This window comes from Nematolebias whitei, chromosome 5, assembly GCF_014905685.2.
Source record: "Nematolebias whitei isolate Nwh7 chromosome 5, NemWhi1, whole genome shotgun sequence".
In the NCBI taxonomy this organism is placed as follows: Eukaryota; Metazoa; Chordata; class Actinopteri; order Cyprinodontiformes; family Rivulidae; genus Nematolebias; species Nematolebias whitei.
In genome coordinates this window covers 23,625,478-23,639,064 of record NC_056502.1, presented here as the reverse complement: position 1 = coordinate 23,639,064, position 13,587 = coordinate 23,625,478, and the positions used below count along the sequence as shown (strand labels likewise).

At 43.6% G+C, this 13,587-nt stretch overlaps 2 protein-coding genes and 1 pseudogene across 2 annotated transcripts in view; 1 reads left to right on the top strand and 2 right to left on the bottom strand.

Annotated features, from left to right (window-relative positions):
• LOC119410330 (EF-hand calcium-binding domain-containing protein 1-like) overlaps window positions 1-3,502 on the top strand; it is a 5,137-nt gene extending 1,635 nt beyond the window's left edge. The window contains 5 exon segments of the mRNA XM_037677242.1: window positions 1,538-1,696; window positions 2,802-2,906; window positions 3,029-3,204; window positions 3,272-3,376; window positions 3,461-3,502. Coding sequence (XP_037533170.1) covers window positions 1,538-1,696; window positions 2,802-2,906; window positions 3,029-3,204; window positions 3,272-3,376; window positions 3,461-3,502 — 587 coding nt within the window.
• Window positions 3,503-3,641: 139 nt separating this feature from the next.
• On the bottom strand, window positions 3,642-6,109 carry LOC119410329 (annotated as a pseudogene).
• Window positions 6,110-8,500: 2,391 nt separating this feature from the next.
• wu:fe05a04 (zinc finger protein 668) overlaps window positions 8,501-13,587 on the bottom strand; it is a 7,197-nt gene continuing 2,110 nt past the window's right edge. The window contains exons 2-4 of the mRNA XM_037677241.1: window positions 11,671-12,638; window positions 9,900-10,369; window positions 8,501-8,540 (exon numbers count right to left, since the gene is read on the bottom strand). Of these exons, the coding sequence (XP_037533169.1) occupies window positions 8,501-8,540; window positions 9,900-10,369; window positions 11,671-12,638 (1,478 nt within the window). The remainder of the gene's footprint in view (window positions 8,541-9,899; window positions 10,370-11,670; window positions 12,639-13,587) is intronic.

Sequence of the window (13,587 nt, the reverse complement as noted above, 5' to 3'; positions counted from 1 at the left end):
CTGGGACTCTGTGGGACCACTATAGCTGGTCTGGGACTCTGTGGGACAGCTGGAAACGTTTGGGGCAAGGGCTCTGAGGGCGGAGGGGCGGGACATCGGGAGGACCAGTGCATTGTGTGCCTACTGCTCTTCTGAGGGCAAGGGACCTGGCAGGGAGGAAACCACAAATCCTCGTCTTCGTCCGACTCTTCCTCCTGATCACAAATGGAAAACGGGAACTTTGGCCTGTTCATGAGGCGGAGAGCCCAACGCTGGGCTTCTCTCTTCTCCGCCTCACCCAAAAGGACAGGCTGAGCCTGAGGGAAACCGCCCGGCTTTATTGCCAGGCGGGTGCCTGTAAACTGAACCTCCAATTTACCAGAACGCCACCTCCGAGTCTGTGCTGGATCCATATTTTGGCCAGATAATTCTTTCACGAATTGGGGTGGATCGGACAAGCACAGACTCAGAAAAAGGTTTAACAGTTTATTTCTTTTTAAAACGGCGGCGTCTGGCAGGAGGTTCTGGTTCTGGTACTGGACCGCTCTGAGGGAGACAGATTAGTGGCTGTAAGCAGAGCAGAGTAAACAAGAATAAAGCCACCAACCTGTCTCTGGAACCAGTCTGAGATGTGGGCCAGATGGGTCCCGGTACCGGTCCGAACCTCAGGAGCCGATAACATGTGCAAGGGTGCACAGAGCAGCAGCGAGAGCACGAACAAGCAGTGAGGCTGGATGGGCGAGCTGTGATGCTGAGGGGTTTGGGCAGCAGAACTTTATCCAGGGACAGGCAAGGGTCAAAACCAGAGAAGAATCCAGTCCGGGGGGCAAAAGCAAGAGCGAAAGGTCATGGGCGAAGCTATGGTCAAGAACGATGATGGGAAGAGGGAACGCTTGAAATGATCTATAATTATCTGGCACCGACTGAGGAGAACAGGGAGCTTAAATAGTGAACTGAACAGGTGTTGCTCATGAACGTAGATTGCAGTAGATGGTGGAGGGGGCGTGGCACAGGGTGACAGGAGCTGAATGAATGAGAGGGGAACTCAAAGCTAAAGCAGGAAAAAACGTGAATGATCTAAAAACAGGGGCTGTGGTATGAGGAGCAGAGGCTTAAACAGGTGGGGGGGGTGGGGGGGGGGGCGCTGAGCATGACGCTCTGAGCTGCTTCACCCATACTCTCCTGCTCGGTGCCTCAGTTCAGCTGATCAGCTGCTCCTGGAGGTGCCGAGGTCCAAACGGAGGCTCAGAGGACACAGAGCTTTTTCTGTTGCTGCTCCCAGACTGTGGAACGATCTCCCTCTTCCCATCAGACGAGCCCCTTCACTGTCCAGTTTTAAAACTCTTCATAAAACACATTTTTACTCCCTGGCTTTTAGCACAGACTGAATTTGCTCTGCACTGTTTTTACCGTTTTTAATTGATCTTAATGTTTTAGCAACTGTTTTATGTGTTTAAATGTTCTTGATTGTATATGTACAGCACTTTGTGGCAGCTGTGGTTGTTTTAAAGGGCTTTATAAATAAATTATTATTAATATTAATGTTTCTGTTTGCTAGTCGATAAAACAGAGACCGAGTGCCTGGTCTGGGGGTTTTATGTCCTTCTGGACGAGCACGTAAGCCCTGGCAAAGAATCCTACGGTCTGGACAGCGACAGGTTCAGAGGCTTCCTGCACATCATGTTTGGGATGAGCAAACATTGATTGAGGTACAGTGGTGTTTATCCTTTTAAACACATATTTTTAAAGACTTGACGTAGGTTTTATCACAACTTGAATCTCTAAAGGCACAAATTCACAAATGACTCATAGAGGATAAAAGTTGAATAATAATGTTTTCAGTACATGGATCTTTTTAGCTATCTAAACGTTTACAAAGTAGCATTTTATATTGTAGTGAATCAGATGAATTGGATTAAACTGAGCAGTTTTTAACATGATCTAAATCTTTTACAGATTGAGTTGTAATTAAATCGCATTGAATGAATTTGAATTGAACCCTAAGCCCTAATAAGCACCATGAGATTAGTATTTTTTATATTATATATTATATTACTATATATTTAATATATTATATTTTATATTATTACTTTATAAAATGAGTTAAAAATAAACAAAAATATTTCATTGTCTTTAAATTCATTAAAACCCACAGTCAATCACAAAATGAATTATTAGATATGTTTAGTTGCTTTTGTAAAACTTTTTTTCTGAACTTGACACCAACAGAATATTTAGAAAAGGTTAGGACGAAGGACTCTTCAGACTGATGAAGCCCTCCGGATAGAGGGCGAAACGTCTTTCCACAAAATAGAAACTGTCCAGATGACCACTATTGGATTTTGTACCTGGATGATTGAGCATGGACTTTGATGTCTTGAACTACTTTAGCTGTGGCTGCCTGCCTGGGAGGAGTAGACGGGGGGGACAGCCCCCCCCAGAAACTATCTTATCACAAGCAAACTGGTTGGTCCGCTAATGGAGTGCACTGCTTAGTGGGGAAAACACTTTACTTGGGACTGATGAAGCCCTCTGGATAGAGGTCATCAGGTCTCTCTTGTAAATGAGTGCTTGAGGCTCAATGGGATTTACCTGTCTAAATAAAGGTTGAATGAACAATATTTATTTTAAACTTCTTTGACAAGTTTAAAGAACATCAACATTAAAATGAGCAGATTTTTGTGACAATTAAAAGTTTTCACTGTTTGTGTAATTTATTAATTAAAGGCCTATAATTTGCCTTTTGATTATGAACTTGATAATTGTACTTTACAGAGTCACAATTTCAGAAAAAACATTAAGAATGATTTATCTGCTCTCAGTTTTCAGAGCTTTTGACAAAGACAGCGATGGATTCATCAGTTTGAAGAAGTGGGTCGATGGACTCTCTGTCTTTCTTCGGGGGACTTTCGATGAAAAAATAAAGCGCAAGTTCTCTTTCTCTTTTCGAGCTGTCTTTGTCTCTGTAACACACACACACACACAAAAACAAATCCAAAGTGACAGACTTTTCCAGTGAATAATCATTTCTATTTTTGCATCATCTCAGACTGCTTTTGTGTGTACGACTTGAACGGTGACCAGTTCATCTCCAGAGATGAGATGTTTCACATGCTGAAGGACAGCCTCTTGAGACTGCCCACAGAGGATGACCCCGATCAAGACGTCCACGACCCCGATGAAGGAGTCAAAGACCTGGTGGAAATCGCAATGAGGAAGAGATCTGCAGGATTTCAGCTTTTTCATTAAAAAAAGCAAAAAAACTTGTTTGTTGCTTCCTTGCTCAACGCAGGACACTGATCATGACGGCCTGGTATCTGTAGAGGAATTTGAAGCTGCAGTAAAAAAGGAGGACTTGCTGATGGAGGCCTTTAGACCCTGCCTTCCTGATGCTTTGGTAATCACAAATAAAAGACTGCTTTTATTTTTAATTTCCAAGTCAGAAACTCTTGGTCTTACAGGCTGTTTTCTTATCTTCCAGAGTTTTGAGAAGTTCGAGCAGCAGGTTTTCAGGAGCAACTAGAACAATGATGTGAACATGTCATGTCTTAACCTCCCCGTTTTTAAAAGAACATTTGTCTTGGTTTATATTTTGGCACACTAAATAAAATAAAATGAAACCGATATTTTCTTCAAGTCAGTCATCAACACATTCGTCTGGATCATATTCGACGACGTGGTTTGATCTTCTTCAGGTTTGAGATCTGAAACTGATTCCACCTGAGAAAGTTGACAAAGTTAAACATTTTGCCATACAGCACGATATAATTTAGGAATGTTATAAATTAGTGACTACCTGCTTCAGTGTGCTCCTGATCAGGCTGACAGTTGTGTTCAATGAGACATCCTCCATGTCCAGTTTCAGTGATTCTGGTAGTTTCGGTCCAATTAAAGGTTCATTTTCTCCAGAAACACTTGCACAGTGCTCTGCAGCCGCTTCCATTCTGCGTTTCCTTCTCTCCAAATGTGTGGTCCTCGGCAGAAAGCTGAACTCAGAAGCTTGATTTGTGTTCAGTCTGTGTTTTGCATCTTGGCCTCTGCTGGAGGAGGACGGGTTGATGCTTAAAGTGTCTACTGGTGTCTGTTTCAAGTTAGTAACAGCATTATGTAAAGTCCCCATTTTGTCCTCTGTTGGTCCAGTCCCATGCAGATTTTCATGTGTGAAAGAATAATGTTCTTGAGGAGGTAATGGCACTAGAGAAATAACTGGATAGTTGCTGTCGTTTGAAGTTTCCTCTGTAGTTAAATTTTCAGAGGTTTGCTCATGTCTGGTAACAACTGAGTCTGATGTGGAGGATGTTTCTGATTAAAAAAAAAAACTCATTCGCTGCTTCTTTTGCTTTTTTCTCTTTGGCTTCAAGACGACAATAAAAATATTTTTGCCATTTTTTAAGTGTGAAACTTACATTAAACTATTTCTATGCTATATAATCCCTCTTAGTGTAATAAAGTTATTTCAGGCAGAAATGGCACCTATTTTGGCCATTTTTCTAAGTGTGACACTGAATTCATTCAACCATATCTATGTGATAGTATCTCCTTGAGTGAAAATTGCACTACAATGTTGCCCGATATTCCAAAGTAAAAAATAAAAATGGTAAAAATCTTTTTTTATTTTATCTTCTTTTTTGGAGTTACATCCATTACATTGATCACACAGTTGTTCGAAATCTAAGCAAACTTAGTGCAGATAACGCATTAAAAGAACACTTTTACTGCTATATTCCCGTTAGGAATTTAAATGGGCAGATACTTATTACAAACGATGAAACACGTGAATGACTCTCTGACGGGGGAAACATCCCAAGTTTTAGGCAGAGAAAAGGGTAAACAAGACGGACCTTTGTTGTCATCTTGGGCATGAAACTATATTTGTTATTGGTGGTAACATAATGTGTCTAAAAGAACTAAACGACCGAGAAAGACCTTAGAAAAGACTAGACAAGACACTTAAAGCAGCCTGAACGCAGTCCCGTGGCGCGCTCCTTCGCTGGGGCACGCCCGATTTCACCCAATAAGTTTTTGGCAGAGAATTACTTTTTGGCACAACACCGGCGGCTCTTTCTTTATCTTCCTTTTCGGGTCACAGGTGTAGCACAGATATAATGTCTATGAGGTGTAGCTGCTAGAGGCGGGTACACCTGAACAAGTCGCAAGTCCATCTTTTGTCAAAAATGAAAATAATTAAATAAAAATAAGACACCAAAAAAGCACCCGAGCTTCCTAAGCGTCAACAGTTTTTGTTTAAACATTAGCTTTTAAATAGGAGTCTGTTAAAAAAAAATATACATATTGTAAACATTTTTTATCATTCATTTTGCAGCCCACTTCTATAACGAACTTGACATGTTGATTGGGTAAAGAAACTAGATCCAAACTTCTGACAAATTAAGAAAAACTGAGAAGTGCAAAGAGAACTAAAGTCAAAAGTAAAAAGCTGTTAGTAGGTGGGTTAATATTGTCATTATGGTAACCACACATCTGTGTCCTGATGCATGCTCAATAATCCAGGTAGAAAAATCTAAAAAAGTTAAGTCAGGTCCTCTGGACAGGTTCAAAAAACAAAAAACTTTTAGAAACGTTTCGTCTTTTATCTGAAAGACACATGTGAGTGAGACACACCCTGACAGCCAAGTCCAGAGGCAGACTGAATCAAAGACTGAAAGTAGACCTCAAACAGTCCCTGTGTGAAAACCATGTCACTTCTTTAAAATTCTTGAATGAGCAACATTATATATTGTGTAAATCTTTGTTTTATGATGGAGACAAGTTCAAATGACCCTTAACTTTCTCGCTTGAAGAAAATAATATGAGCAGAAATACTAAATCCAAACCGCGGTGGGAGTAAGAAGAGTTTGTTTGCAATTGCAAAAGATTTAAACCTTTTTTTTGCATTCCACCTGTTAGTTGAGCGTGAGCACTGAGGTCAAATCTATGTTTTAAAAAAGCATTAACTGTGACTATGTAAAAACAGTTATAGATGTATGAATGTGTAATTGCCTTATATAAACAGGAAAATACAAGGAACTCAGTGTCCCTTGCCCGGACATGGGTTACCGGGGCCCCACCCTGGAGCCAGGCCTGGGGGAGAGCTCGTCGGCGAGCACCTGGTGACTGGGTCTCTACCCATGGGGCCCAGTTGGGCTCAGCCTGAAGAAGCAGCATGGGTTTGCCTTCCTGTGAACCCACCACTTGCAGGAAGGGCCATAAAAGTCAGGTGTATTATGCCATGGCAGTGGCTGAAAGTGGGGGCCTTGGCGCTCTGACCCTGGCTTACCAAAGCTGGCTCTTGGGACATGGAATGTAACCTCTCTGGCGGAGAAAGAGCCTGAGCTTGTGTGTGCGGTTGAGAGGTACCAACTAGATATAGTTGGTCTTACCTCACTGCACAGCACGGGCTCTGGAACCAATCTGCTTGAGAGGGGCTGGACCTTATTCCACTCTGGAGTTGCCCATGGTGAGAGGCACCGAGTTGGTGTGGGTATACACTTAGCCCCCCAACTTGGTGGCTATGTGTTGGATTTTTCCCTGGTAGATGAGAGGGTAGCTTCCTTACGGGGGGGGGGGGGGGGGGGGGGGGGGGGGACACACACCTGACTGTTGTTTGTGCATATGCACCAAACTGCAGTTCAGAATATCCTGCCTTTTTGGGGTCCTTGGCTGGAGTGCTGGAAAGTGCACCAGCTGAAGACTCCTTCATTCTGCTGGGGGACTTCAATGCCCACGTAGGTAACAACAGTGTGACCTGGAGTGGGGTGATTGGGAGGAACGGCCTCTCTGATCTGATCTCGAGTGGTCTTCTGTTGTTGGACTTCCGTGCTAGTCATAGTTTGTCCATCACAAATACCATGTTCGAACATAAGGGTGTCCATAAGTGCACTTGGCACCAGGACACCCTAGGTCATAGATCGAAGAGTAACTTTGTAGTTGTGTCATCTGAGTTGCAGCCATTTGCTTTGGACACTTGGGTCAAGAGAGGACCTGAGCTGTCAACTGATCACCACCTGGTAGTGAGTTGGATCAGATGGTGGGGAAAGTTGCCGGACAAACCAGGTAGACCTAAATGTGTAGTGAGGGTTTGCTGGGAACACCTGGCAGTAGAACTCATAAAGATCTTCAACTCACACATCTGGGAGGGCTTTAACTGCATCCCAGATGAGGTGGGGGACATTGAGTCCGGGTGGGCCATGTTCCGGGACTCAGTTGTTGAAGTGGCTGCCTTGAGCTGTGGCCACAAGGTTGTCGGTGCTTCTCGCAGTGGCCATCCTCGAACTTGGTGGTGGACACCCCAGGTTAGGGAGACTGTCAAGCTGAAGGAGGAGTTCTCCTGGACTTGTTGGCTGGTGGGACTCTGGAGGCAGCTGAGTAGTAACGGAGGGCCAAGCAGTCCGCAACCTTGGCTGTTTCTGAAATGTGGGAGGAGTTCGGTGAGACCTTGGATAAAGACTCTCGGTCAGCTCCGAGGAGATTCTGACAAACCATCAGGTGGCTGAGGAGGGGAAAGCAGCACTTTACTAACACTGTTTAGTGAAGGTGGGGTGGTGTTGACCTCAGTAAGTGATGTCATCGAGAGGTGGAAGGAATACTTCTTGGACCTTCTCAATCCCTCCAGCACATCTTCCATGGAGCCCATTGTCACAGATTCTGTTCATAACTTTTATGGACAGATCCAATAATTCTCAGTCAGGTCATCTGGACAATTTCTTTTTTGATAGACGTTTTGGCCTCTATCCGGAGGGCTTCATCACTTCCGGATAGAGGGCGAAATGTCTATCAAAAAAGAAACTGTCCAGATGACCTGACTGAGAATTATTGGATTTGATACTTGGATGATTGAGCATGAACTTTGTTGTTTTATGGACAGAATTTCTCAATGCAGCCAGGGGTCAGAGAGATTCCAATTCGATGGCATCAGTATTCCATTTCTGCTCTTTGCAGATGATGTGGTCTTGTTGGCATCATCGTGCCGTGATCTTCAGCTCTCACTGGAGCGGTTCGCAGCAAAGTGTGAAGCGGCTGGGATGAGAATCAGCACCTCCAAATCTGAGGCCATGGTCCTCAACGGGAAAAGGGTGGATTTCTCTCTTCAGGTCAAGGGTGAGGTTCTGCATCAAGGGGAGGAGTTCAAGTATCTTGGGGTCTTGTTCACAAGTGATGGAAGAATGGAGCGTGAGATTGACAGACATATTGGTGCAGCATATGCAGTATTGTGGACTCTGTACTGGTCTCTTGCGGTGAGGATGGAGCTGAGCTGTAAAGCAAAGTGCTCCGTTTACCCGACCGTCTACCTTCCTACCCTCACCTATGGTCACGAGCTGTGTAGTGACCAAAAGGATGAGATCACAGATACAGGTGGTTGAAATGAGTTTCCTCTGCAGTGTGGCTGGACTCTCCCTTAGAGAGCGGGTGAGAAGTTCAATTATCCGGGAGAGACGCACAGTAGAACCGCTGCTCATCCACATCAAGAGGAGCCAGTTGAGGTGGTTCGGACATCTGGTAAGGATGCTCCCTGGACGCCTCCCTAGGGAGGTGTTTCAGGCAGGTCGGACTGGGAGGAGACCCTGGGGAAGACCCAAGACACACTGGAGAGACTATCTCATGGTTGGCCTGGGAACGCCTTGGAATCCTCCCAGAAGAGCTGGAAGAGGTGGCTGTGGAAAGAGATGTCTGGGCCTCTCTGCTCAAGCTGCTGCCCCACCGCAATCTGACTTCGGAAAAAGCGGAAGATAATGGATGGATAGATGAAGTTAAGATTGATTGCTTTGCTAGCAAGCATGTAGCTTCAATAGACTACATTTTTTCCTAGCGAACACCTTTACAATGAACATTTGTGTCTACGTTTTGTCTACGTGAAAACAAAATGACTACATTTTCAGCACAAACATGATCTCGAAACACGAGGGACCTCACTTCAGGAACAAATGTTTATTTGCCTTCAGAAGACAAAGTGTAACTGCATAATACATACATAAGTTCAAAGAATGTAAACTACAAGGTGACCAAGTATCTGTACCATTTTTAATTGTTTAAATATTTAACTGTATTTAAAAAAAGTACAAATAAAAAAATTCCCCCACACTATTATAAAGTAGTAATGACAACAATCAGAAATATAAATACTGAGTTTCTACACAACATTGCATAGGTGTCATCACACATGACTGACCCTGAATACAAATGAATTAAAAATAGGATGTGGAATGTTTTTTTTTTTTTTATATATACAGAAAAAAAAATGATATTTTACACTCAGGTCACAACACAATTTATTGCCTGCTCTCAGTAAAAGAAAAATATTGTTAAGTGTAAAAAGAAAACTTTTAAGTCCCCCAAAACACAGTGCATTCATGCTAGTGTAGGAATAATAGAAGAAAACTTTAGTAATATATTAAAATGGAATGATGAAGCAGGTATAATAATGTTTCAAGTGTACACAATATATATATAATTACTGGTTGTGTAATCTCAGTGCCATATCTGTGTTTACAGTTTTGCAAAATACAATGTGCTTCTATAGCAGAAATGAGCTTTAAGTAATTTTCCTGCATTTGTTGCATTTTATCTTTCCTTTATCAGCACAAATAGAGCTTTAAAGGTCCATTTCTGTTTTTATTTTTTCCTCTGGTTCACAGCGAGTCAGCTGGCTGCATGTGGACGACCATAGATCAAACCCAGAACCAGGAGATGGAGGTGCCGGTTTTATGTCCACTGTTAGTTCGGGAGAAGCTGTTTGAGCGCTGAGAGGAGAGAGAACCTCGGGCTCCATCTTAAATCGCTTCCCTGTAGAATATCCATCTGTCTCCTGCGTTTCTGCACCGTTCTTCTGCCTTTTAGCTACTTGGTTTCCAGTATGGTTAATCTGCTCTGAAACGTCAAATTCTTCCGGCTCACTTTTAACGTGAAGTAGAGAAATGTCTGACTCCGCAGACTTGGGAGAGTTACACTTTTTAGACAAATCCAAAGGTGCTTCTGCATCTATAAACCCCGGTATGAACTCCAGGGAGGTGTTTAGCGGCACCCCGACAGCAGCGTTCACTCCAAGCAGATTGTTACTCGACAGCAGTGGAGATGTCTGAGCCTGCACCGCAGCCACCGGTAGTGTGGACATTTCGCTCGTAGGACCGACAGGAACAAACAGGACAAGATTCACTCCAGGAGGTGGCTTCTCATCAATGGTTAGAGTCCATAACCCATCGGATGAAGCAGCAGAAGGACTTCCTGCCCCTGGAGCAGGGCTGCAGGATTCACTTGCTGGTGAAGCAGGGCTGGCTGGAACTGGATCCGGAACAGGGGCTGAGTTGGTTGTGTTTGTTGAGGCTGGTTTTGCCCTTTTCTTCCTAGTTTTTTTAGGCAGTGAGCTCTTGGTAGTCTCGTGCTTCTCAGGAACGCTCTGAAATGGCGAAGACATGAAAATGTGTGAAATCACTTGTGGGAAATATGTTTAAATCTGTTTCTGTAAGCCTTGTGAAAGTCGTGTCCGCACATTGTACTGTAACAACAGTCCAAAACAATTAACGTGCCAAATTTTGTCGTTCTAATTTTTAGAGGAAAAATAATTTAATCTGGTTTCTGTTGCAAATTCAATGGGTGTATGTTTCCAAGTATGACAGTTGAAATACTTTTATTTCAGTTTCCTGTTTTGTGTAAGAACTGTGCAGTTTTTCTTTACTAGGCCTCAGATAAGACACATTAAACTGTAATCAATAACACTGTATTACTTGATATTAGAGAGAGGAAGAGTCCCAGTCAAGCTCAAGCTTTCTACAAATCTACCTCTCTGACACGAGGAAGAATTGCCTGTCCATTTATACATACATGAGTGTATTGTCATGCTAATGTGTATTATTTGCACTCACTATGCTCCATACCTTTCTGTCCTGTACTGTGATATGAACTGTGATGGCCAAACCCATGGCCACACTCTAAAGTCAGTAACTCTTATATGCACCATTTATTTTTCATCCAAACACAACACTTTAGCTTGTAATAAAACATTTATTGGTTGGTTTAGATACATTTGTTCCATCTGTAAGTGCGCACATTTAGTTTACTTATGTACTTACACCAACTCATCGTTCATTTTTGTTTGTGCTCATGATTAATTCTTGTTTTGTTTTTTTTACCGCTTCTTACTTGTCGTGATCCCTGGGAGTTGCCGGACAAAAGATGGTGGCCAGGGCTTAGCACAGTTAAATACATGGAGCTGACTGGACTGCACCACCAACTCGGTCCATCACAGAACGATAAAGTGTTTCATGTAACAATCAGTCGAACAGAAAGAACTAGTTTAATTATCCTTAAGGTTTGATTGATATAGGGGGCTGAGATGGTGTAGACTAGAGCATGTGTGCCCAATGCGTTGATCTCAAAGGTATTATGGGTAGCTCGCATGGCATTAAAAAAATAGTCGTCAGCCTATCATCCATCTATGAAATTTGTCACTTGATTAACATACAGCCAGTCTGAGGCCCCGTTTATACGACGTGAAACATTCAGCCATTCATTTACAGACAACAGCTCTCATTCTCTCTGAAACTGAAGGTTTCTGAATCCAGGTCTCAGAGTGGAGATTTTCCAGGGAACCCTCCAGGGAGGTTTGAAATGCTCTGCAAGTGTGAAGTCGCACATGAATGTGCAATGTATTAACATCCTCTAAGTAAAAAATAAAAAACACCAACGTCCTGCACTCACCACAGACCGAGGAGTGTGTCCGCAGGTTTTCAGGTGGCTGTCGTAGTTTTGCTGGTACGGGAAACCCAACCCACAGATCTGACAGAAGCAAGGCGACTTGCCTGCATGACCCCCCATGTGGGACATTAACAGCAGTGCCGATCGGAACCCCTTCCCACACTCAGCACATTTCAGGACCCTCTGGTGAGCGCCGGCGTGCTTCTTCAGCTCTTCTGAGGTGTCGAACTTCTGACCGCACTCCAAACACCGGATCTCGTCCGTTTTCTGATTGGGCTCCTGGTTGCCCCAGCAGCCCGTGTCCTTCTTGTGCTGCTGGAAGTCCTCCTGACTGAGGAACTCCCTCAGACACGCCACGCAGTGAATGCGCTCGGGCTCGCACTTGTGTTTGCGATACAGCTTGGCCAGGCGGAAGTGACAGCGACAGCGGATGCAGGTGTACGGCAGCAGGCCGAGGTGGGAGAAGCTGTGCTTCAGGAGTGCGTTCTTCTTCATGAACGTCTCGGAGCAGTCTGTGCATTTAAAGTTGCGGAGGCACGTCCTCTTCTTGTGGCGTGCCAGTGATTTTTCAGTGCGGAATTTGCGGCTGCACACATCGCACGCGATATTCACCATACACCTGTGATGCTGCACGTGCTTTTGACAGTCCTCCAGGGAGGTGAACACACGTTTGCACAGGTCGCACTCATAAAACTGGTCTTCTAGGTGATTTTTGGACAAGTGCTTCTTTAGCTGCTCCTGCGAGCTGAAGCCCATCAGACAGATACGACACCAGAGCCGCTCCGCTTTGGCCTTGGCGTGCGTGCGCAGGTGGACTCGGTAGTTGTATATCTGACAGAAGCGCTTCCCACATTCAGCGCAGCAGTACGGCCGTGCTCCTGTGTGCAGGTTCATGTGGTCTTGGAGCTTGAATTTGGAGGGCAGCTGGAGATTGCAGACGCTGCAGCAATAGTCTCCCGAATTACTCGGATCTTGGAGGGAGAGAAAAAACAGAGAGTGAGCCGATTGATAAGCAGATTATAAATGAAGTTGTACAACCAGCAAGCAGGAGGAAATAGGAGGTTTCTAAGAGACAGGCTAGAACAACAACAATTTACCTCGGATACCTTTAGATGGTTTGAAAATACAACTAGTGATCTAAAATGCACCTTAAACACAAAAACAAAATTTATGAAGGTCTTCCTTACACTTTTTTTAAATCAAACATTTGATATTTTCAAATGTGGGCGTATTTTGTCCGTCTCTTGAAATCCAAATAAGCAAAGCAAACAGTGCAAGGCCAGCCTTTGATTAACCATATTTATGGTTTATTTTCAAAATTTTCAATTGTGTTCAAATATTTTATGTTAAAATACGGGGGTTAATTTCTTACTTTAACTTGGGGCTACATCAGGCATAGATGGAGAAAGTGCTGCAACAATTAACACATCTGGAGTGAACTTCTGCTCCAACAACAAAACATCACAAAGAAGTGTAACAGCAGCTCATCACTGCTTCCCTAACCAACCTCACTGCAGCAGCACTGGATGCATTTTCTGCTCAGAAGGCAGTGAACATTTTGGGGTTTAAACAACATCTCAACATCAACGTCTAGGTTAAAATCAGAATCAATCTGGTCATAAAGTGAAAGTTGTATTACATACTGAACGAAAATATAAATGCAACACTTTTGTTTTTGCTCCTAGTTTTTATTTTTCACTAAACTTAGCCACATGCACCAAGTAGACGTCTACATTTAGCCAAGACTGGCAACAAAACAAATGTTCACTGTGGGATTTGAACTTGGGATCTATGGCTTTGTAAAACTTCTTGCATCCTGCTTAACTAAACTCTTGGGGATTGTCAGGATGTGCAGCAGAACTGCTGGCATTGCCCTACAGAACCTCCCTGACCTACAGAACCTCCCTGACCTACAGAACC